The 22562-nt window shown below is 40.4% G+C and overlaps 3 protein-coding genes and 1 long non-coding RNA gene across 4 annotated transcripts in view; 2 read left to right on the top strand and 2 right to left on the bottom strand.

Annotated features, from left to right (window-relative positions):
- The window catches only part of LOC307014253 (ammonium transporter Rh type A-like), a 10261-nt gene extending 3975 nt beyond the window's left edge, over positions 1–6286 (bottom strand). Inside the window, exons 1-2 of the mRNA XM_079642120.1 lie at positions 5891–6286; positions 3160–3343 (exon numbers count right to left, since the gene is read on the bottom strand). Coding sequence (XP_079498246.1) covers positions 3160–3343; positions 5891–6074 — 368 coding nt within the window. The 5' untranslated portion in view covers positions 6075–6286. The remainder of the gene's footprint in view (positions 1–3159; positions 3344–5890) is intronic.
- Positions 1–16242, top strand: part of LOC307014257 — a 22386-nt gene extending 6144 nt beyond the window's left edge. Inside the window, exon 4 of the long non-coding RNA XR_013801207.1 lies at positions 16120–16242. This is a non-coding gene — a long non-coding RNA (uncharacterized lncRNA). The remainder of the gene's footprint in view (positions 1–16119) is intronic.
- On the bottom strand, positions 13137–22562 carry LOC307014252 (ammonium transporter Rh type A-like). Its single transcript, XM_079642119.1, has 10 exons — positions 22271–22562; positions 18192–18375; positions 17581–17731; positions 17288–17435; positions 16795–16961; positions 16566–16703; positions 16103–16224; positions 15888–15961; positions 15699–15772; positions 13137–14506 (listed from the first exon to the last, which is right to left on the bottom strand). Exons 1-10 carry the CDS (start codon positions 22452–22454, stop codon positions 14432–14434), a joined length of 1317 nt encoding a protein of 438 aa, XP_079498245.1. The 5' UTR covers positions 22455–22562; the 3' UTR covers positions 13137–14431.
- LOC307014250 (macoilin) overlaps positions 18259–22562 on the top strand; it is a 43100-nt gene continuing 38796 nt past the window's right edge. The window contains exon 1 of the mRNA XM_079642116.1: positions 18259–18395. The gene's annotated coding sequence lies outside the window, so the exon portion shown is untranslated. The remainder of the gene's footprint in view (positions 18396–22562) is intronic.

Here is a 22562-nt window from a genome sequence, read left to right as displayed (position 1 = left end):
GTCACAAAAAGAGGTTGCACATTTAAATTCAGGTGTTGTTATGGCAACGTCAGTGGGCAAACAGCCACATTTACTGCTGCAAATACGTTCAAACATGCTGTTGACACGTAAAGCAGTGGCAACTATGCCACCATTTCATCCTGACTTTTCTCAGAAATACTGTCCCATAACATCCATATATTTCAGTGCTAGGTTGATGCTTGGCTAAGCTAACTATGAAACACTAACTGACAGGACTCCGTATCAACTGTGTACTGTAAGGTAGCTTCTAGCTTCATGTCGAACAGTAAGTCAACGGAGAGCTTTCTTTGAAATTACCAGGTAACGCTAAAAAACATAACATTTAGATTGTATTACAAAGTGTTTATTTAATATATCTGGCTAGCTATAGCTACTTGCTAACGGTTTAGCTTACCCCCGCGATTCAAAGTAACGTCAACGTAGCTGTAATTTATGCTTTCCTTACATGTTCGCATAACTTGGAAGTTTACTGAAATGTACATACTGTTACGAACTCAGACACTTAGGAGGTAGGACCCAATTGCACGACCCGGGAGACAGAGGTAAAGTATTTGTAAGATACTTTATTTTTTCAAGAACAGCAAAAATGATCAACAAAAAATGGTCCCTACAAAAATGGAGAACAAAATGAAAACGCTCACGTAGTGAGGATCAAAACTTTCACAAGAGCACTTAGAGAGCATAGACCTGACTGGCAAAAGACAAGAGCAAAGATCTGACCATGGCACTAGACAAAAACGAACTGACAGCTGACGCTGATGAGCACAGGAGACACAGAAGGGGTGACAGGTGAAAACAATCAGGGTTCAACATGAATGTGTCTTAATGAACAGTATGTCAAGTGTCTAGGTTTAAATTATTATGATGAAATTACACTAACATTAGACTATACATTGGAAGTCACTGGCCGTTTCTCAATCGCGAGGAAACTGGCTTCCAAGCCAATATTTCAAGGATACTACGTCATCGAGTGCCGCCGCAGGACTGTTCCAATCTCCAGCATACTTGGAATTCCACCGAGGCCACGTCCTTGGTTTGGGGGTAATTTCGAGGATGCACATGGGTAGACTTCGCGTCCTTCAAATCCCCACAATGCTTTGCGCACGGACCAATTTCAAAAACCCTTGCGGAGAGTGGCTGAACCGACGCAGTGCAGCACACATTTAAATGTAAGTAAATAGTGGCGTAGAACATGTGTTGTTAAATATGTTACTTTGTTGCATTTGTTATCACCAAAAATGTGTTCCGTGAAAGTAAAGCAAGTTCATAATTAGATAGACATCGTGAGGTATTTATTTTCGGTACAGTTTATGTTGAAACCGTTAGAGAGAGTGGCACACTTGTTAGCCTGTTCTATTCTTCTTTGTTTTCCGAAGCCGTGGCTTGGAAGTATACTTGCTTCGTTTCTGAAGGAAGTGTCTTGGAAGTATGCGACTACCAAGCCAGTATCCTCGCGATTGAGAAACGGCCAGTGAGTGACAAAACAGAACAGGAAGTGGAAGACAATACAACCAAAAAACAACATAAATCTCAACATTTCTGTCGGTGCATAACACATACCTTGTTTACCTGGCTCAAGTGGTGGCTCTGGGGTTGTTGTGTGAGCCACCACTTGAGAATTGTCGTATTTTTTAAGAAAATGTTTTCTTATGTCCATCTTCAAAAACTCTGAGTCTGACTGACAGTTTATTTTAAACATTGTCACAGCTCACAGGATAGGTACCTGTCAGCCAATAAGACAGATGTTTATTTCCATTCAACTCTCTGGTTGGTCTGGTGGGTATACTACGAAGCAGGATTTTCGCTTAGCCGGCTAACTTCAGGGAAAACTCTGGGTTTCCGGTCCTACGAAGCTGGTTCTCTTTTTAGCGGGCTAGATCTCCATGGTAACTAATGCTGTGCGGCTAACCTGGTCGGGACCAGGTTAGGTTGCAGGCTAAGAGATCAACTCAGTGAAAGCACTGTCTGCTGACCAATCAGAGCTCAGTGTGCGGAGTTTAAAGCGATCAAGTCATATTACAGGAGAAAGGAAATACAGAAAAGCTGCCGTTGCAGGAAAGACGGCCGGCAAAAATCACCGACTGTATGAACGTGAACATTAATAGAATATCACCTCCCATCTTCAGAGCAATCTGACTATTATAACATTAGCGTTAAGAAAGCTTACTTAAATATCTGCCACAAGATAAGTAACATATCATATTTCCTTATCTGAGTCAGCTGAGCCGTATCTGGCCGTGCAACACTCAGTGTCACATACTGTATGCAGAAGTATTATTTTAAGCAACACATTAAGTTGATGAAACACTCGAGACAAATGTAATGAAAGTCAGATCGTGTCTTAGACGGGGCAGTGATATCATAAACCTGTTAATGTACGCATTCAAACACTTTTTCTTTTACCAGCTGTATTCACCTTGCAGGTGCAGCTATGTGGCTTTGATCCTGGATAAAGTGTTTAAGTCATGGATGTTTAAAGTTTAACTTCTTCATATGTCTAATATTATAGTTGACTTTTCATTCAGGAAGTATGACGCTGGGCTGTCAGTACACTTCTCCATGTTTGTGATTGGTCGAATGCTCCAAATACCACCCCTTTCATGTGAACGCGCACCTAACTAGATAGGACACGGCTGGCTTGAGCGATCCACTTGATAACCCGCGTCGTAGTACAGTTTAGCGAGAGTGCGTATGTTTTGGATTAGGCCAACCGGCTAACTCAAACATATCCAGGTTAGGTTGAACCAGCTTCGTAATATACCCCCCTGGTGTCTTGCCTCTGTTGCATTCACTGAACACGGGAAATTACAATCCTGTCGTCCTCTCTTGTGTCATGATGAGGTTCAGTTAAAGCACGGTTAATGTATTATATTATTGACTCAATAATATAATACATGCCTTTGAGAGTAGGCAATCTAGGCATATTAACACAATTAATTAAACATACTTATCACGGCGACGGTGTACTGAGTATTTTTTTTTTTTTAAATAAACAAAACATTTTTTTTAATTAATAATTTTTTTGCTAGGGGGCCCCTTAGTGGCTGCGGGGCCCTAAGCTGCCGCTTATGTCGCTTAATGGGTCGGGCCGGCTCTGTTAACTGGTGTCCATTAGGGTGCAGCAAAAGCCTTTCGTACTTGAAGATGCTGATTTTGATCTTGCCGTCGGTCATGTGCCAGAAGCCCTGCATGAGGAGGCCCCACTGCAGGCCGAAGGCAGCCAGCAGGAGGTTGATGCCCACGCTGCTGAAGCCGTATCTCTTCAGGAATGTCATCAGGAACCCGAAGCCGATGAAGATCATGACGTGGACATCCTGAAACACTGGAGACATGAGAAGAGAGGTCAGTGCTGCTGATTGAATGACAGGACCCTGCGTTGTTCAAGAGTCAGCCTTGAAATTCAATCAACGCTTTTATCGTCAATGCCTACACTTTCAAATTACCCAAGAATTCGCTTTCTGGTGTTCTTTCAACTTTGTAGTTCAAATGATTAATTGAGCAGTTACTGGACTTCACGGGAGTCATTTCCTTTAACACAGGCTGTATTGTTGGCCGTGACCCGTTAGGAAATAAATTCAATAAGACAGTGAATGGGATTCTGGGAAACGCTCCTGCTGTTAAATGTTGTGTTTGTGGCCTTGTACTGTTTATATTAAGTGCATATGAAAACAAACAAAAGGCCAAGAGGAGATACTCAATAAATCTTTAAGGCCATGTCATTTCGGGCAGATTTGTGAAGGACCCCCAGGAGTCTTTATACAAACAGGGAGATTCCTGTTTCCAAAAAGCCTTTGAGTTTGAGTTTCCGTATGGAAAATTCATCAAGGTGGAGGTGAGTGCACGCTGAGGAACAATGTGCTTCATTTCCTCAGTGAGTAATGTAAAGGTGGCCACTATTGTCTCGACTAATGATTGCCCCTCCAGAGGATAATTGGGTGGATTCCTCGGTCCGATCCACCCTTCCCAAGAATTGAGATGGGTTCCGAAATGAGGCTGTCCTGAAGTCCTGTAGTGTGAGTGTTTACATTTTCTACGTGGTTGACCCTTCTCATAAGCACCAGTTGAGCTCTCTTTTAATGATATTTACAACTTCAGATCCTGTTTTGCAAAAGGGACTGCAATTAAATATTGAGCAATTACTTGCAATAGCCAATGACAGCGAGCTGACTAGAAAGCATCACCAACCAATCTTGTAGTCACTATTGTGTTTTAAGGCAACCAGCAGGGACAATGAAGACATGGACCCTAGTAAACGAATAGAATGGTACAAAACCCCTGAAAAACCACAACACGACTATAAAAACAATTGTATCGTTTCAAAAACAAGATCTTTTTTCTACGTGGGGGCAGAGAAAAGCTAGCTGTAGCTTTTGTGCTAAGCCAACCAGCAGCTGGCTGTAGATTTAAAACATTATATTTTGCAACTGTTGAAAAAGACAATTGGAGTATTCCAGCATATTTAAACATGTCCTTTGATAACAGGTGAAAACCCCCTTCATCTACTTAGTGAGGCAGTATCTGAGGGTGCAACTGTGAAGTGTTTAACTGGGTTTTTTCTAGACATGTTCAAAACACAGAATACTAAAACAGATGTTATAGTGACGGCTGCTTTAATCATTAACTTATCTGATACAAACTAATCTACTCAGTCAGAGCGGTTGCCTTCCTGCTCGACATGCACATTTTAATTAATGAGTAGTTTAAACATAACTATTTGTATTAATACATTGAGCACCCTAATTTACTACCATCTTATTATCTGTATTCGATTAAAGATACATCTCATCTTGTCAATCTATCATTTAGATTCTCCACTGCTCAGTAAATAATGAATCCAAATTATCCAGTTTTGTGCCGCAAAACACATGGTCAGCATTTTGAACACTGAGCTGATAAAAGTGTAAATATTGATTTGGCTCAATGCCTGGAGGAGTTCCTTAAATTTCAACTCTGCTAAGTGTGATGAAGGGTCAAAAAAGAAACCGAAGAAATTATAATGAAATTCTGGAGAAGAGTATATTGCTAGACATATTCGAGCCTATCCTATCTGAATAAGAATATATGTCCAGCTAATCTCTGGGTCACACCTGCCCCGTCCTATCTTGAGCAGACTTTCATGCGGCACAGCAGTTTTGTAATTGCAGTTATCTTAATGCAGATACGTTGTCAATATGCAAAGAAAACTACTGAACTGCAGAGAGCACTCAATACGTTTAATCGAATACAGATCTTTTTTCTGCCCTCTTGACCATCTGCCTTTGTTCTTTATTATCTGCAAGACATGTTGATTTAAATCACATGTGGTCCCACTGCTTGAGACCTGACACGTCTCCCTGCGGAACCTTCTTTGACTCCTCAGCTGCAAGGGTATGAATAGACGTTGTGAGGGATGAGAATGTGACCCCATGATTCCTCTTATTGCATTCAGCAGACCTGCAAACAGCCCCCAAATTCTTCTATTTCTGTTTGCAGGTAATTGGAAAATTACATCTTTGAAACTGAAATCCCATGAAAGAGTTCAGTGCATTCAACACTTCAAAGTTCAACACTAGGTTAGCAAAGCTGTGAAATGTGGAGGATTTGTAGATTTATTTATTTCTAAATGAAAAAATTGAAATAAAATTTGTTTCAGGATTTCCCCTAATGCTTCTTAATCTGACTTTTTTGCCATATGCAAAGGAAAATCACCCAGGATGAGCCCTCATTGTTGAGGGGATTGTTTCTCTGTTAACATCAAAACTGCAACAAAGCCAAAACCATTAGATAAAACATCATCATCTATTATTTTTAACCTCCTTAAAAGAAGCTAGTGACCAAACATTGAGGCATCAGTAGCAGAGCATCCCTCAGCGCCCCCAGGTAAACTTACTGGGGTAGAGATCCATGGGCATTGGCTCCTTATGGTCACTCTTGTTGGAGGCTTTGTCATGTTGGTCATCACTTTTCCCATCATCATAGTCCACAAACACTGCAAACAGGATGATGGTGATAATCTCCAAAACCAAGGCAACGATGGGGAACTTCATCCTCATGTTGGTGGCGTACGCAGGCATCCTGAGACCAACTCTGGTGTCTCTCGCAGTCCCTCACTCTGCCTGACTGTCCCTCACTATCTGCCTTTTCTAGGGGTTGTGTTGTGTGAAGGGAGGGATGAAAGTGGTGTCTGGTTTTAAACTGATGTAGGTTTTGTAGTGACCAATGACAGGGCAGAAGCCTGGGGCCTGGGTGGTGAACACCCCTCGTGCACTTTGCACAAGGGGATGGGTTTCCTCTGTGGACGTCAGAGGGTACGAAACAAAACACAAATATAATGAAACTGCCAGTGAGCAGACATGAGCAAAAATACTTAAAGAGCATCTTGCAGGTTTTTATTTTTTCTACATTTATGCTTAAACTTGCTTGAAAATTACAATTAAAAAAGTGAATGCAGGATTTGATATGTTTTACGAGACATAAGGGCAGGAATTCAGAGGGAAAGGAGCAATTTGGAGCTCTGCTCTTAAAAACGGCTTTTTTTTAAGGTCATACGTCAAACGTGTCATATTACATCACGCAGGGGACACATCTCCGCTCTCTGACCGTGGATATAGTAGAGTTACGTTGAGTAGAGCGGTTGTGTTTTAAGGAGCTGGTATTTTCCGGTAGTTTTACATTGTATTTCGCCATTTGTAATCATGGTGCAGTATTGTGTTTGTGCAGGTTGCACAAATACCAGCCTGTCAGGACATCGAGTCCACAGTAAAAAGGACCGGAGCTAGCGTTCGTTCCTGGGTGCGTTGTGCATCCACCTCCCTGCAGCACATACTCTCCACAGCTTTATCAGGAAACCGTATTACTTCTCTCCCCCCCACCTTCGCTGCTCTCTCTCTTTCCCCTCCGGTACACGGCACCGTAAAACATAGTGTGGAGTTGCATTAGGTAACGCTGTGGTGGCTGTACTGCTCCAGCCATCTCCTTTGGGTTTGTTTGTTTCCCCCTCTCTGTGTTGTTTGTGTTTGCGTGGTGTCTGTCACTCCTGGCTCCCGGCTCAACCTCCACTCACCTGCTGCAATCAGCTGTGCACCCTCCCCGACTACACACCTGCTTTCCATCAAGCCATTTACAACGACATATCAACGGAGGCTCCACAACCTTTCTCCGCCATATCGTCAAGTATCAGCCGTATCTCGCATCTCTCCTCCGGTACACAGCACCGTAGTGTGGAGTTGCATTAGGTAACACGAGATACGGCTGATACTTGCGCATTAGTTTCTGTTATGGATCAGTATCAACAGTCCTGCCAGTAATGTTACTATATTATCAATGCTACTTTAGTTATAGCCTGATATACGATAGCTAACTTTACAATGTTGTGATGTGAAGTTAGCTAACATTCTGTAGCTAACGCCGGTCACTCACCAAGATAGCTGCCCAGTTCTCCACTGGTTCTCCTCACACCACAGCTCAATTTCTCTCCGATGGCCGTTATTTCTTCTAATCCTTGGCTGCTCCTGGTCTCTTGGACGCCTAGCAGGCTCATAATTATAAGGTTGTGGTCCGTCATATGCATTCGAATATTCATGTTCAACTTCTTCTGTGTCTTCTGCGTCGAAACTAGCATTGGGATCCATGTTTATTAATACGTTACACCGGCCGCTCTCCCCCTTGTGTCCCCCGTGTTACGTCACATGCGGGAGGTCACGTGCCGAGGCTTTTTTATGCGGAAGTGAACATTTCTTACAAAAACGACGCCATATGTCACTGTAGTGTATATTTCTGTGTATCTTTCGGAAAATCTAGTGTATTCATAATTTTCCTACACATTTATTCACAGGTGTCTTTAACCTGGAAGTTGCTCTTTAATGACTGTTCCTTCCTACTCATTTCTCACTGTCAACGTTTGGTTTGTTGATATATTTACTTTAACTTAAATGTTAGGACTGGAGCATTTCTCTATTGGCAACATAAAAGTCTTTAAAACATGTAAAACATCTCTTAAAATAATAGCATCCCTAACACATCTTTCTTTTTCTTTTTTTGTATTCGTCTTTTATCCGCTTTACTGAACACAGTTCCTCTTTCTTTGTGCAAAAGACTTGAGACCCTTGATATCAAACACGTTACTCAAGTGGAAAGTAGCAATACAACCCCATAAATAATACTAAAGTGCATATTAAATGACATTGTTTTGAGGTTTTCTATATAGTTTCAGATGTTTTATATCTAGAAATTGATTTAATTTAGTTAAGATTAAGATTCAACTTATTGTCATTACTTAGTAATCATCAACCCTCATCAAACTGAGCAGAAGTGGCTTGATTTTGTTCTCAGCAGGGGACTTGGACAGAGGATTTCTCCAAAAATACACAGTAAAAGTATTTCAATGTATTGTAAGTATTAGGCAGGGGTTCCCAACCTTTATTGTGCCAAGGACTGGCAGATACATTAAAAAAAATCTGCGGACCGGTTGTCAATTTTAGCTGATTTTAATATTTACTCACCAGCAGGTGGCAACAGAGGCTAATTGTATTTAACAGCCTGAAGAAATACCAATATGCATCCAAAACATATTAATAACGTTTAAAACCAGGACACAATTAAAAAAAAAAAATTAGGACCGCTTTACAAATATTAATATAATATATAATATAATATAGCCTAATATAGGTGGCAACAGTTGCTAATTGTATGTAACAGCCTGAACAAATAATAGAACAATATGCATCCAAAACATATTAACAACGTTTAAAACCAGGATACAATTAAAACAAATTAGGACCACTGTACACATATTGATATAACTGAAATATCAGGGAGACCCCTGGGCTTGTTTGCCAGCCATAATAACGTCATACCGGGGCGCTCGTTCCGGTGCACTCCGACAGCATTTAGCACTACATCGAGATTAAGATTAAACTAATTTATTTTGGGAACACCCACATACCTATGGAGTTGGCCAGATGTGTGTAAATTACTGTTCATGGTAATTTGAAAACAAATGCCGTTGTTGGACACACACAAACACACCGAACATACACACACACACAGCGGAGCTGAGCAGAGCACATACACACACACATCATGCGCCTTTGTGACCGGACATTTCCTTCATACAACGAGTAATAGGGGGAATAATCGGGCCCTTCGATGTGTGTGTGTGAAACGTAGCAGCCTGCAGTGGGGAACACAGTGAAGGCGGTGTGTACTGTATGCGCTGGTGCTGCACTTATCAGAGGCTGCCTCCTGATGCTGCAGCCATTTGATAAAATATTTTTTAATATTTAGAATTCTGCAAATATTACGGTAAACCCACAACTACTTCGCGGCCCGGCAGTAACACCTCTGCGGCCCGGTACCGGTCCGCGGACCGGGGGTTGGGAACCCCTGGGCTAATACAAAGTCAAACAGTATCAATTTCATTAAGAACTAATGGTAAAATTGTATTTTTTTATCATTTATCAAAGATAGCAGAAAAACATGCATTATGGAGGGGACTTTGACAGAGGATTACTCACAAAGTACACAGTAAAAGTACATTTTATTTCTGGTAGAAGTCAAACTAGAACCAAGTCCAACAGTGTCTGTTTCCTTAAAGAGCAACTTGCAGGTTAGAGACACCAGTGAATAAATGTGTAGGAAAATGATGAATACACTAGATTTTCAAAAAGTATACAGAAATATACACTATAGTGACATCTGGCGTCGTTTTAGTAAGACATTTTCACTTCCGCATAAAAATTGAGGCTTAAAAATATGAGATAATCCATAATCTTCAGTGTGGTTAGCTATGAATCTTCCTGTGCAACAGTACAGTAGGCCCACACAAACTGCATGCAGAACACTGGTGCTTTGGGAAGACTCAAATGATTTAATTCCCATTTAAAATCAGGAGACTAAATACGAGCATTGTGTGTGTGTGTGTGTGTGTGTGTGTGTGTGTGTGTGTGTGTGTGTGTGTGTGTGTGTGTGTGTGTGTGTGTGTGTGTGTGTGTCATACTTGCCAACCCTCCCGATTTTCGCGGGAGACTCCCGCATTTCTCCCGATTTCTGACAAAATCAGATTTACTCACGACTGTTTCCACTCGGACTTTAATACAGCTAGAGACCATTGTTTGGTTTCCATGGTAGCGCGTCTCTTTAGCAGCGCGCGCAACTCAAAGTCTGAGAGGGTGAGGAAGATGAAAACTGAACAAGAATTGACAACTCGACCCTCTGATCAGATCACTCCTTTCCTGTAAAATACAGGTCGAGCCGACACATATGCTCCATGGTGCTACGGGCATTGCCCTTACAACTACAATAAGCATGTAAATGTCAATCTACAGCTCCGGCGATCCACTAACACCGAATTCTCCACCTGCAGACAACTACTGTAGCGTCACCTTGGATACGAGTCCAAACAACTCACAGATACACAGGCCAGGGCGCTGACAGGGCGCCCTTTGAGCATCAGATCTGACGACGATAGTTTACAGATAGCAACAGTCAGCTTGTTGGCTGCTGCTGCTCTGGCTCAGGGCTCCTTTCTACCGCCCGGACGAGAGTGGGTAATGTAATGATACACGCTGCGACCAGCCAGGAAACATGTGACTTATCAGTAACTTTAGACATCGTAAAACAATTTTAAACGAGATTTTATTGTAGTTTATACATTTTACTGATGCCAACTATATAATATTTACCTTGTTCTTTAAAAATAAAAATAAAATATTTTTTTGAAATATATATATATATTTTTTTAATGACAATCAAACATGTGGGAAGAGGGCGCCCCTAGCGCCCCTATGGGCCGACCGCCACTGCTGCTGCCGGAGTACTGACTGGAAGTATTGCTGATATCAAGTCTACCATCCTCTTAAAAATACCCCGTCCCAGTAGCGGATTTAGGATTGTAGGAGATTTATTTACAAGTGGGGGGTGGACCGAACATCCTTTAGGGGGGTCATCACCTCCTTTAGGGGGGTCCGGGGGCAAGCTCCCCCGGGAAGATTTTCTTTTAAATATTGAAGTTAAAAGCATCAATCTGGTGCACTTTGAGAGCAACATTAACCCTACCTTAATAATACCTTAAAGCGGACAAAAGGCACTGGAGAACACTTATTCATTAACATCCTTTAATGAAGCAAACTAGTGCCTTAACTCACTCAAATACAGTCGTTTACTTATTTCGGTGAAAAGAATGTGCGTAGAGTTTTAAAGGATGCGGATCGTCTCACCTTGATTCTGGCGCATTGCTTATCGTTTTATAGATCTATTCTCATCCACCATCTTTGTTTGTGACGTAAAGAGTGTAAGAGTCACGTTTCTGAATCGGACACTCTGAGTGGATTCAGTCACAGCCAATCGGAGTCTGATTCAGAGGGTTGCCTGTCAGTTCCGTTGCCTGTCAGTTCCATTGCTATGATTCCGTTGTTAAGTGTACTGAAACGAGAGCCGGTATAATTCCAAAACAATATAAAAATTGGAATACGTTATTTTAGTGTCTTAAAGGTAGAATGAGGTATGAAGGGTTAACGTTACATCTTAGGATAATTTTCAGTCATGTTCTGTATACATACTAACATATTCGGGTATACTTAGTGTGGTTACTCCATGTTTACTAGCTATAACATTAACATTACATCACTCTTTTTCACTTCTTACTCAGTCAGCCAGACTGCAGATATCACCATTAGATTCACAAACCTGAAACATCATCAATTTCTTCACTGCTGGTGATGACATTGTTGTCAGCTGCTGATACTACTGCTGCTGCTGCTGCTGCAGCTTGTGGCGCCTTTTTCAATGAAAATAACTTTCTAATACCCATAACTTTATAGGCTATTAGCTTAAAACTCGTCAGGCACTAGCAGAGCCATAATGGCGCTGGGCACTAGGAAGGATCACTTCTTCTTCAGGGAAGGCTACAAAGTACGCAGGCTACTGTCCCGCAGAGGCTGCCTCTCTGGTGGACTCCGGTACTGCACATTACTTCCGAGACGTTTAAATATATATATATATATTTGAAACATCCGGGGCTTTTCAGAAAACATCCGGGGCTTGAGCCCAAGTAGCCACCCTTAGCGCCGCCACTGTCCAACAATATCAGTCTCATGAAGAAAGTTTTTTTTAACGCTTATTAAAAATAGCAGAGAAACATGCATTCTTGTTCTCAGGAGGGAACATTGACAGCTAGATTACTCAAAAAGTACACAGTAAGTACTTCATTTTATTTCTGGTAGAAGTCAAACTAGAACCGAGTCCAACAGGGTCAGTTTCCTTAAGAACTTGTGGTAACAAATATTTGTATCACTCATTGAAGATAGCAGGAACAATGAAGATCAAGAGCAGCTGATTTGAAAAAACAAACTCGAGAGGCGGCTGAGTTGACCGCAGTGCAGAACCGCTGTATAGGCCTAGTTTAAATCTCCTAATAATGTTGTCCATTTTAGACAGAGGCTTATTATATTTACAGCCCTTAATAACATCCATTTTCTGGGCTCAATATGTGTCTTGGCCGTTTTCGTTGTGATGGCTAAATTCCCCTTGTTTATAATAATCACCGATCCTTCAGCAGGATACTGTAGTGATTCAAAGTGTGATTTTAGCAAACGAGTGCTTTTGTTTTGAAATCACTTCCGTGAGTTTCGCCCCGCCCCTCGCTCCTATTTAGTAAGGTAAAAATCAAAAAGGCCTCTCTGACGGTCTTCCGTTTACGTGTTTGATAAAGAAAAACAATTGGACGGTAGATACACGGATTATAAATGACCTTTTGAATGGCACAAAGTCTATGCACGAAACCAATGTAATTTTCAATAAATCCAGGGTAACTTGCTAATATTAGTAAACATTAAGCATTCAAAAATATAATAAATGTGTCTTGTATGAAACACATTATCTTGTTACTGATATGTCATGAATTGATTTTACAAAAATATTTTAGTGGAACATTATTTCAGTAATTTGTATTATCTTCCATGTTGTGTGACCCACTGACTTCAAATCAATGCAGCATTGTATTATTGACTACACGGGACAAGTAGGACACACTTCTAGGAATATAGTCCACTTTTTAATTTATGCAAATACCTTACGTTATGGATTTCATATCCATAAATATTTGCAAGTTTACTTCCACAAAAACACGTAAACACTGGTATTGTACAAAAACATATTTATTATGACAGTATTAGTATATTATACAAATAAGAGCACATGCCCACTGTATAAAAATACAAAATGTGATGTGTTTCAGTGTTCTGGGCATCATACATCGTTTGACAAACCAAAATATTGATTAACACTGCTGTATGTGTAGTCAGTTTTATCTAGCCCTGCAGTTATTTATTTAAAATGATTCCAACAGTAACTCACCGCAAGAAAAACAGAAGAAAAGAATACAGCTGAACACCCGACATTGTAAAAAAGTGTATTCATCTTCACATTTGCACCTTGTTTTAATGTCAGACTTTTTTATTTTTTAATGTGTAAGTTCCTGTTGAGTTATTTTAAAGGCATCTGAAAAATAATTCAGTACCAGTTGGTCTTTTACAACAATGCAGGACTTTGATAAAACTGACCATGTCAATCCGTCTAAAAGTATGTACATGTAAGAAGAATACATTGGATGTAAATAGAAAGCAGACAAAAAAGGAACTTTAGCTTGCCCAGTAACAACCAATTTAATGCTAAATACATTCATACTCTATGCATTAAAGAAATTGTACAGCTCCCAACACATAGATAGAAAATGATCGTACGCAGCGGGAGATAAGTTCATTAGTTACAACATATAATGCGACTATCCCTGCCCGTGTCAGAGCTGCTGGTTCACGCAGATTGACTGACTCCTGCAGAAGGGCCGGGCTCCAGTGAGGTGACGTGAGGCAGCAGGTCAGAAGAGCTAACTCCTCTCTCTGACCTCAGCCTCAGCAGAAACACATGCGCCAAGTGTTTGGAAAAATAAAATAATGTATGAAAAGAAATACACACTATACTAATATCTTAAAAAAACATGCTTTTGATAATATAAAAATGAAATAAACAAAGAGCTTATGGAAGTGTATCAGCAGTGAATGAGGTGGTCCACTGAGGTTTTAAAATCAGTGTAAAAGAAATCCCTGAAGTTCCCTGTTTCAAATTATTGAAATGTGTTGTCTTAGTGTCAATGGGATTAACCAAATATTTATGTCAACAATTTTTTGAAAGTTCAAAATATTGTGTAAAAAGTTCACTGCTTAATCTTATTACAATTTTGAACTCACACTACTGGAAATATCGTTGCTCGTAAAACAGTTTCAATTTGACTTGTGTCGGTTCGTAGAGCATATCGTCAAATTTCTTGAATGCATGTAATCACATTCATATAATTGGCAAATTGACGTCTGTTGACATGGTGTAGCTGATTATTGATCCTTCTTAGTTTCTAGCTCAGGGGACAGAAAGCAGATTTTTAAACCTCTGCTTTGTTCTTCGAGTGATCGGCGTGAGCCAAGCTCTCCTCGTTCTCCTCCTCCTCAGCAGGAACCTGGAAAACATCAAGTCCAAATCATTTTTATGGAGCATATTGAAAGAAACCTAACTATTGTCTTATATGCTTTACCACCTGGGTGTCGTATACACAGCCCCACCTAGTGTCAGCAGAAAGTATTAAAAATAATGATTACCAAAAAATGCAAAAAAATTATAATATATATATATAAAATATATTTTAAGATCATGTTTAATCATCTGATTCGTCTGTACATTGCTGTTTTAGTCTGTGTTCTTCTAATTAGTGTCTACAGTGTGTGCCTATTGAGCTGTTTAGAGCCATGTGGGACAAAACCCGATCATGCCCTCCCTCTCACTGTCTAAGTGAACGGTGACTGTAAAAACTACACTGCGCATGCTCAGAGTATTGTCCTATTTAATGTGTGTGGCAAAAAAACAATGACCATAGGGGCATCTCACATAATTCAGAGCTGATTGGCTGTAAGTACGTGTTCCGCGAAAAGTGTGGTGTGTGAAGAGGAAGAGAGAGACGCGTCCCAAAACCAGGAAGTAAGCTGCACATGGGTTCCCTCCACAAATAGCAATGAGATTTCTCCATAGGATTTTAGAAAATAGCTCAAAATAAGATCTGTGGGAAACGTACCTGTTAGATAAATGCACGTTTTGTTCAGTCGGATAATATCCACACGTCTACCCTACTTTTATAATTTTCGAATCATAAATCTATTGATTAGATTTATGATGATTTTATTGAAAATGGGATCTCACTAAGAGAGAACAATTCAATATTTAAATGATAAAATAAAATTTTTTGGGTATCCTTTTGTTGAACTGTCTGTTTAAAATTAATCGAAGCATCAGACAAAAAAAGCTTTTCAAAATAATATTATATTTTGATTTAGGTCAAAATATAATATTTGTAAACCTGAAGAGTCAGTGCCTCACCAGCCATGAACCTCACTGCAGAAGCTTACATATAGACATCTATGTTTTCTGTGCCCCACCACTTTTATACTTATAGAAACGCCACTGACCAGATGGATGGAATTAATACAGGAAGAACTGTTTTCCATGAATCAAAACATGTCGGTCCGATAAACACATTATGATGATACAATCCATCTAATTTAATAATTTAAACAAATATTAGGATACTGCCACCTTTACTTGTGATGCGTGACACTTAGACACTACAGATATTATGTATGAGGAGTGGGATTCCTTACCTCCCAGTAAAGAGAGTCATCGTAGCAGTTCTGGTCCGGAGGCTGGCCCCAGAATGGCAGCTTCATTATTAAACCTTGAAAAAGAAAATGAATGGTTTGATCAATCAGGCTTTTTGCTAGATCATAACAACCTTGCCCTCATGAAGGAAAGTGTTCTGTCACATCTCACGTTTCATCTCCTCCACCTACCTGTAATTGTACCTCCAACCAAAGCGAACCCTAGGGACGAAGCCAAGGCAGCAGCTTGCATGGCAGCATTACCTCTGAAGAAGAGGAGGAGGGGAGACAGCTGACATTTAACTGAATCATAACATTACTTCAAAACTACAATATAGTCACATGTTAATAATATATATATTCTTATTGGTATATGAAGGATTAGTGGTGAGTGAAATGGTCCTTACCCCTCTTTCTTCCCCAGAGCCACAGCCACGATGCCAGCCAACCCGCCCAGGATGCCGGGCATGCCGTGCAGATTGTGGACCCCGCAGGTGTCCTGGATGCCCAGGTGGGACGACAGGATGGGCTGCAGAGGGGAACAGATCTCTTGTTGAATTCAAAGGAGTGTGTTTTTGGAAGGTGAAGTATTCGGATTTAAATGAAAGGGCATGAGCTTTCATCATATAGAAAAACATATAGGATTCCATCAAGAAATCGATAAATCTTGACAATCAAATGAATATTTGTATTGTTTTGTTCAATATCAAGTGCTTCAGTCTAGCTATTAGTTTCTGAATTTTTCTGGACTAACTCAATAACAATACATTAAATAAAAAGCCCATCACAGCACAACAAACATATCTTTGGTTTACACCATCAATTCAAAATCTGCATTTTTTTCTTGCTTGGCTTTTACTCTCCACTCACAGTGAGGTACTTGAAGCCCAGGGTAGAGACGATGCCAGCCACAAATCCAATCAGCATGGCCCCAAATGGCCCGATGTTCATGTCCGCACATGTTCCCACGGCAACGCCACCAGCCAAAGTGGCGTTCTGAATGTGCACCTGTAGTACAGAAAGACATAAAAACAAGTTTATAACTACATTTATTTTGACTTCTTGAATTGTAATATTGTAGAAATCAGAGTTATCTGACCATGTCCAGTTTTCCTTTGTGCTCCACCAGGCTGGAGACGGCGTACGCAGAGAGCACACAGGCGGCCAGGGAGAGGTACGTGTTGATCACGGCTGTGAGCTGAGAGTAGCCCGGGTCAGCGATGGCCGAGTTAAAACTGGGCCAGAACATCCACAGGAAGACGGTTCCTGTAGACGAGTGGGATAAAGAAACTGCATTTATATCAGGTACTCTTACAATTCTTATTATTATCAATTCACACTTCAATTAAGGAACTTTCAAATGAATTCTTCTCTGCGTTTGATACACATCTGAGGTCAGCTTTCAGTCATCAGTTTTTGCTGCAATGCTATTTGTGTCCACTAGGTGGCATACGTAATTTATGTGCAGGAGGCCAGTGATGAAGCAGTGAGAGAAAATTAGAGCCAGATAAAACACATCACTCTCGTAAACAAACGACTCTATTAAATTAGTTTGTGTAATGCGCAAGATGCAAAGTGTAAGTGGCTCTTACCAATCATAGCAAACATATCAGAGTGATAAACGGATCCCTCGTTGTCATGTCCGTTTCTAAGACCAGGTCGGTACAGTACGCGAGCCACTGCCAGGCCAAAGTAGGCTCCATAAGCGTGGATGATCATGGATGCTCCAACATCATTAGCCTATGGAAGAAAGGTTGATAAAGTTAAATCCAATCCAGTTCACACAGTGAATGTTGCTTGTTGTTATAATGTAGGAATGAGTGCTATGGTTTGCTCATGTAGTTCAAACACACATGTATGTGTCATTGTGTCATTGTGTACTTACTCCGAGGATTTCTGCCACTAAATGCTCATTGATGGAGAAGATGGTGATCTCCAGGATGGTCATGATGAGGAGCTGCACAGGGCTGGTTTTACCCAGAACGGCTCCAAAAGAGATCAGAACTGTAGCTGTGCTGAAGTCTGCGTTGATTATTCTGCAGAGTGGAGAACACAACAAGTCTTTAGTCAAGATTAACTTGTTGGAAAAGTGATTAATTGGGGTTATTTTGGCTTATAGTGTCATTTTCATGTTGGGGTGTGAGATCAATTTGAATCATTATTCAAATTTCTTCTGAAAAGTACATTTTTGATGATAAAGTCATTATTGTTTCTTTTACGAGAATCTTTACCAATCAAATAAATTGCCTTTTAGTCTGTTCATACATACTGAAGGCCATACATCTCTGCAGGATCATTATATACTTTATAAAACTGCTTATATACGATAAATATCCACAGACCAACAAAGTTAAACCTTTATCATTTACAGAATCATAATCACTTGCGTAATGATCTATTTAGCAGCTAATTAGTTTGTGATCTATATAATCTGCATCAAATGTTAATAATGGGGTTAACTGGTGTCCATTAGGGTGCAGCAAAAGCCTTTCGTACTTGAAGATGCTGATTTTGATCTTGCCGTCGGTCATGTGCCAGAAGCCCTGCATGAGGAGGCCCCACTGCAGGCCGAAGGCAGCCAGCAGGAGGTTGATGCCCACGCTGCTGAAGCCGTATCTCTTCAGGAATGTCATCAGGAACCCGAAGCCGATGAAGATCATGACGTGGACATCCTGAAACACTGGAGACATGAGAAGAGAGGTCAGTGCTGCTGATTGAATGACAGGACCCTGCGTTGTTCAAGAGTCAGCCTTGAAATTCAATCAACGCTTTTATCGTCAATGCCTACACTTTCAAATTACCCAAGAATTTGCTTTCTGGTGTTCTTTCGACTTTGTAGTTCAAATGATTAATTGAGCAGTTGCTGGACTTCACGGGAGTCATTTCCTTTAACACAGGCTGTATTGTTGGCCGTGACCCGTTAGGAAATAAATTCAATAAGACAGTGAATGGGATTCTGGGAAACGCTCCTGCTGTTAAATGTTGTGTTTGTGGCCTTGTACTGTTTATATTAAGTGCATATGATCTTAAATGTTCAGCACACGCTTATCCATTACTCTCAGTTGATAGTCGGACAAAGACGGCTGGGTTTGGAATCACATCCCATATTTTATTAGCAGTGCATGTTGTTTTCACTATACTCTCAGCAATGAGGACAAACAAAACGCCACGAGGAGATACTCAATAAATCTTTAAGGCCATGTCATTTCGGGCAGATTTGTGAAGGACCCCCGGGAGTCTTTATCCAAACAGGGGGATTCCTGTTTCCAAAAAGCCTTTGAGTTTGATATGGTGAGCCCCCCCGTATGGAAAATTCATCAAGGTGGAGGTGAGCGCACGCTGAGGAACAATGTGCTTCATTTCCTCAGTGATTAATGTAAAGGTGGCCACTATTGTCTCGACTAATGATTGCCCCTCCAGAGGATAATTGGGTGGATTCCTCGGTCCGATCCGCCCTTCCCAAGAATTGAGACGAGTTTCGAAATGAGGCTGTCCTGAAGTCCTGTAGTGTGAGTGTTTACATTGTCTACGTGGTTGACCCTTCTCATAAACACCGGTAGAGCTCTCTTTTAATGATATTTACAACTTCAGATCCTGTTTTGCAAAAGGGACTGCAATTAAATATTGAGCAATTACTTGCAATAGCCAATGAGAGCGAGCTGACTAGAAAGCATCACCAACCAATCTTGTAGTCACTATTGTGTTTTAAGGCAACCAGCAGGGACAATGAAGACATGGACCCTAGTAAACGAATAGAATGGTACAAAACCCCTGAAAAACCACAACACGACTATAAAAACAATTGTATCGTTTCAAAAACAAGATCTTTTTTCTACGTGGGGGCAGAGAAAAGCTAGCTGTAGCTTTTGTGCTAAGCCAACCAGCAGCTGGCTGTAGATTTATATTAAAACATTATATTTTGCAACTGTTGAAAAAGACAATTGGAGTATTCCAGCACATTTAAACATGTCCTTTGATAACAGGTGAAAACCCCCTTCATCTACTTAGTGAGGCAGTATCTGAGGGTGCAACTGTGAAGTGTTTAACTGGGTTTTTTCTAGACATGTTCAAAACACAGAATACTAAAACAGATGTTATAGTGACGGCTGCTTTAATTATTAACTTATCTGATACAAACTAATCTACTCAGTCAGAGCGGTTGCCTTCCTGCTCGACATGCACATTTTAATGAATGAGTAGTTTAAACATAACTATTTGTATTAATACATTGAGCACCCTAATTTACTACCATCTTATTATCTGTATTCGATTAAAGATACATCTCATCTTGTCAAGCTATCATTTACATTCTCCACTGCTCAGTAAATAATGAATCCAATTGACTCAAGTTGGATCAATCACAAACAGTGGATACACATTATTTTAAAAAGCCATTCTGCTCATTTCATGTTGGGCAAAATGTTGTGGTTTTAAGTGTCGTATCATCTCTGAAGAGTTTGTCATATTTAACCAAACAATCGTGAAATGTGTGTAAATGATCAGCTTGAAAAATCCTCTTGTGTGTTTAGTGCCGCAAAACACATGGTCAGCATTTTGAACACTGAGCTTATAAAAGTGTAAATATTGATTTGGCTCACTGAGCTGTTTGCCCCTCCAACTTGCACTTTGCCCCCCCTCCCTCCAAGCTGGGTGACACAGACTTGTTTTTTGTAGTAGGGGCTTCTATTGAACAGAATCTTGAGGGTGGGGCGGAGGTCAAGTTGGAAAGCAGCCATATTGACTGGCACCACGCCCAGATGTTCGGTAACGCTTAGTAATCTTCTGAGCCAAGATCCCCTAAGGACGTACTGTAGTGCAGACTGTAGAGCAGTGATGCAAACAGTGCAATATAAGTTATTATTATTAAGTTCTTATAATTATTATTTTATGCCAAAAGCAACCCATTTCCTCTTCTCTGATGTTGTCCTTCTTAAAGCTAGCTCCTGATTAAAATACAATTGCTTTTTTAGGGTCTTAATTAGAAACATATGCAGTGTTTCATGAACAGTACAACCAGAAATGGTCTTAACATTATTATAAAAGTGGATTGATTTTGATCCATGGTAGCTTTCCCTTGTTAAATTCCTCTGCTCATTCGCCTTCCTTTGATCCTTTAACTGCAGAGGTCTGGCATGCGTTGGATAGTGGATCTCTGCACGCAACCGCAAGCATTTATGTTATCCAATCCGTTTCAAATGGTCATGGCTCACATAACATAATGGCAGTACTTGATTGTAAATCCGGTTGTAGATTTATCATATCTAAAGGTGGCAGTTTTGGATTGTTGGCACATGTAGATACACATTTTTGTTTTGGTTCTATATGTCTGTGCAGAGTGACTATGAAACTATGTTTTTTTAGGTTTTTTTTACACATGAACTCATTAGATTGTTATATGACAACTTGGAGGTAATTCCTGGTCAAATTTGTAACTCAACAAGTGTAATGTGGAATAAGTTGCATTACTAATGAGACTTAAACCTCACTAAAACACATTTGCACTTTCAGGGATGGATGATTCAATGAGGGTAAAGGATGTGTTTCTAAGAACAAAATCAACCTTTCTATTGAAAAACCTTATCAGAAACACAGTCTTATTCAAAGCAGTGTGCCTTTTACATGTCTTAAAACATGCCTGGAGGAGTTCCTTAAATTTCAACTCTGCTAAGTGTGATGAAGGGTCAAAAAAGAAACCGAAGAAATTATAATGAAATTCTGGAGAAGAGTATATTGCTAGACATATTCGAGCCTATCCTATCTGAATAAGAATATATGTCCAGCTAATCTCTGGGTCACACCTGCCCCGCCCTATCTTGAGCAGACTTTCATGCGGCACAGCAGTTATTGCAGTTATCTTAATGCAGATACGTGGTCAATATGCAAAGAAAACTACTGAACTGCAGAGAGCATTCAATACGTTTAATCGAATACAGATCTTTTTTCTGCCCTCTTGACCATCTGCCTTTGTTCTTTATTATCTGCAAGACATGTTGATTTAAATCACATGTGGTCCCACTGCTTGAGACCTGACACGTCTCCCCGCGGGACCCTCTTTGACTCCTCAGCTGCAAGGGTATGAATAGACATTGTGAGGGATGAGAATGTGACCCCATGATTCCTCTTATTGCATTCAGCAGACCTGCAAACAGCCTCTAAATTCTTCTATTTCTGTTTGCAGGTAATTGGAAAATTACATCTTTGAAACTGAAATCCCATGAAAGAGTTCAGTGCATTCAACACTTCAAAGTTCAACACTAGGTTAGCAAAGCTGTGAAATGTGGACCATTTGTAGATTTATTTATTTCTAAATGAAAAAATTGAAATAAAATTTGTTTCAGGATTTCCCTTAATGCTTCTTAATCTGACTTTTTTTCCATATGCAAAGGAAAATCACCCAGGATGAGCCCTCATTGTTGAGGGGATTGTTTCTCTGTTAACATCAAAACTGCAACAAAGCCAAAACCATTAGATAAAACATCATAATCTATTATTTTTAACCTCCTTAAAAGAAGCTAGTGACCAAACATTGAGGCATCAGTAGCAGAGCATCCCTCAGCGCCCCCAGGTAAACTTACTGGGGTAGAGATCCATGGGCATTGGCTCCTTATGGTCACTCTTGTTGGAGGCTTTGTCATGGTGGTCATCACTTTTCCCATCATCATAGTCCACAAACACTGCAAACAGGATGATGGTGATAATCTCCAAAACCAAGGCAACGATGGGGAACTTCATCCTCATGTTGGTGGCGTACGCAGGCATCCTGAGACCAACTCTGGTGTCTCACGCAGTCCCTCACTCTGCCTGACTGTCCCTCACTATCTGCCTTTTTTAGGGGTTGTGCTGTGTGAAGGGAGGGATGAAAGTGGT

The sequence above is a fragment of the Notothenia rossii genome (genome assembly GCF_949606895.1).
Source record: "Notothenia rossii genome assembly, chromosome: 8".
Taxonomy (NCBI): domain Eukaryota; kingdom Metazoa; phylum Chordata; class Actinopteri; order Perciformes; family Nototheniidae; genus Notothenia; species Notothenia rossii.
The sequence above is the reverse complement of the archived record's forward strand: the minus strand, read 5'-3'. Positions and strand labels throughout refer to the sequence as shown.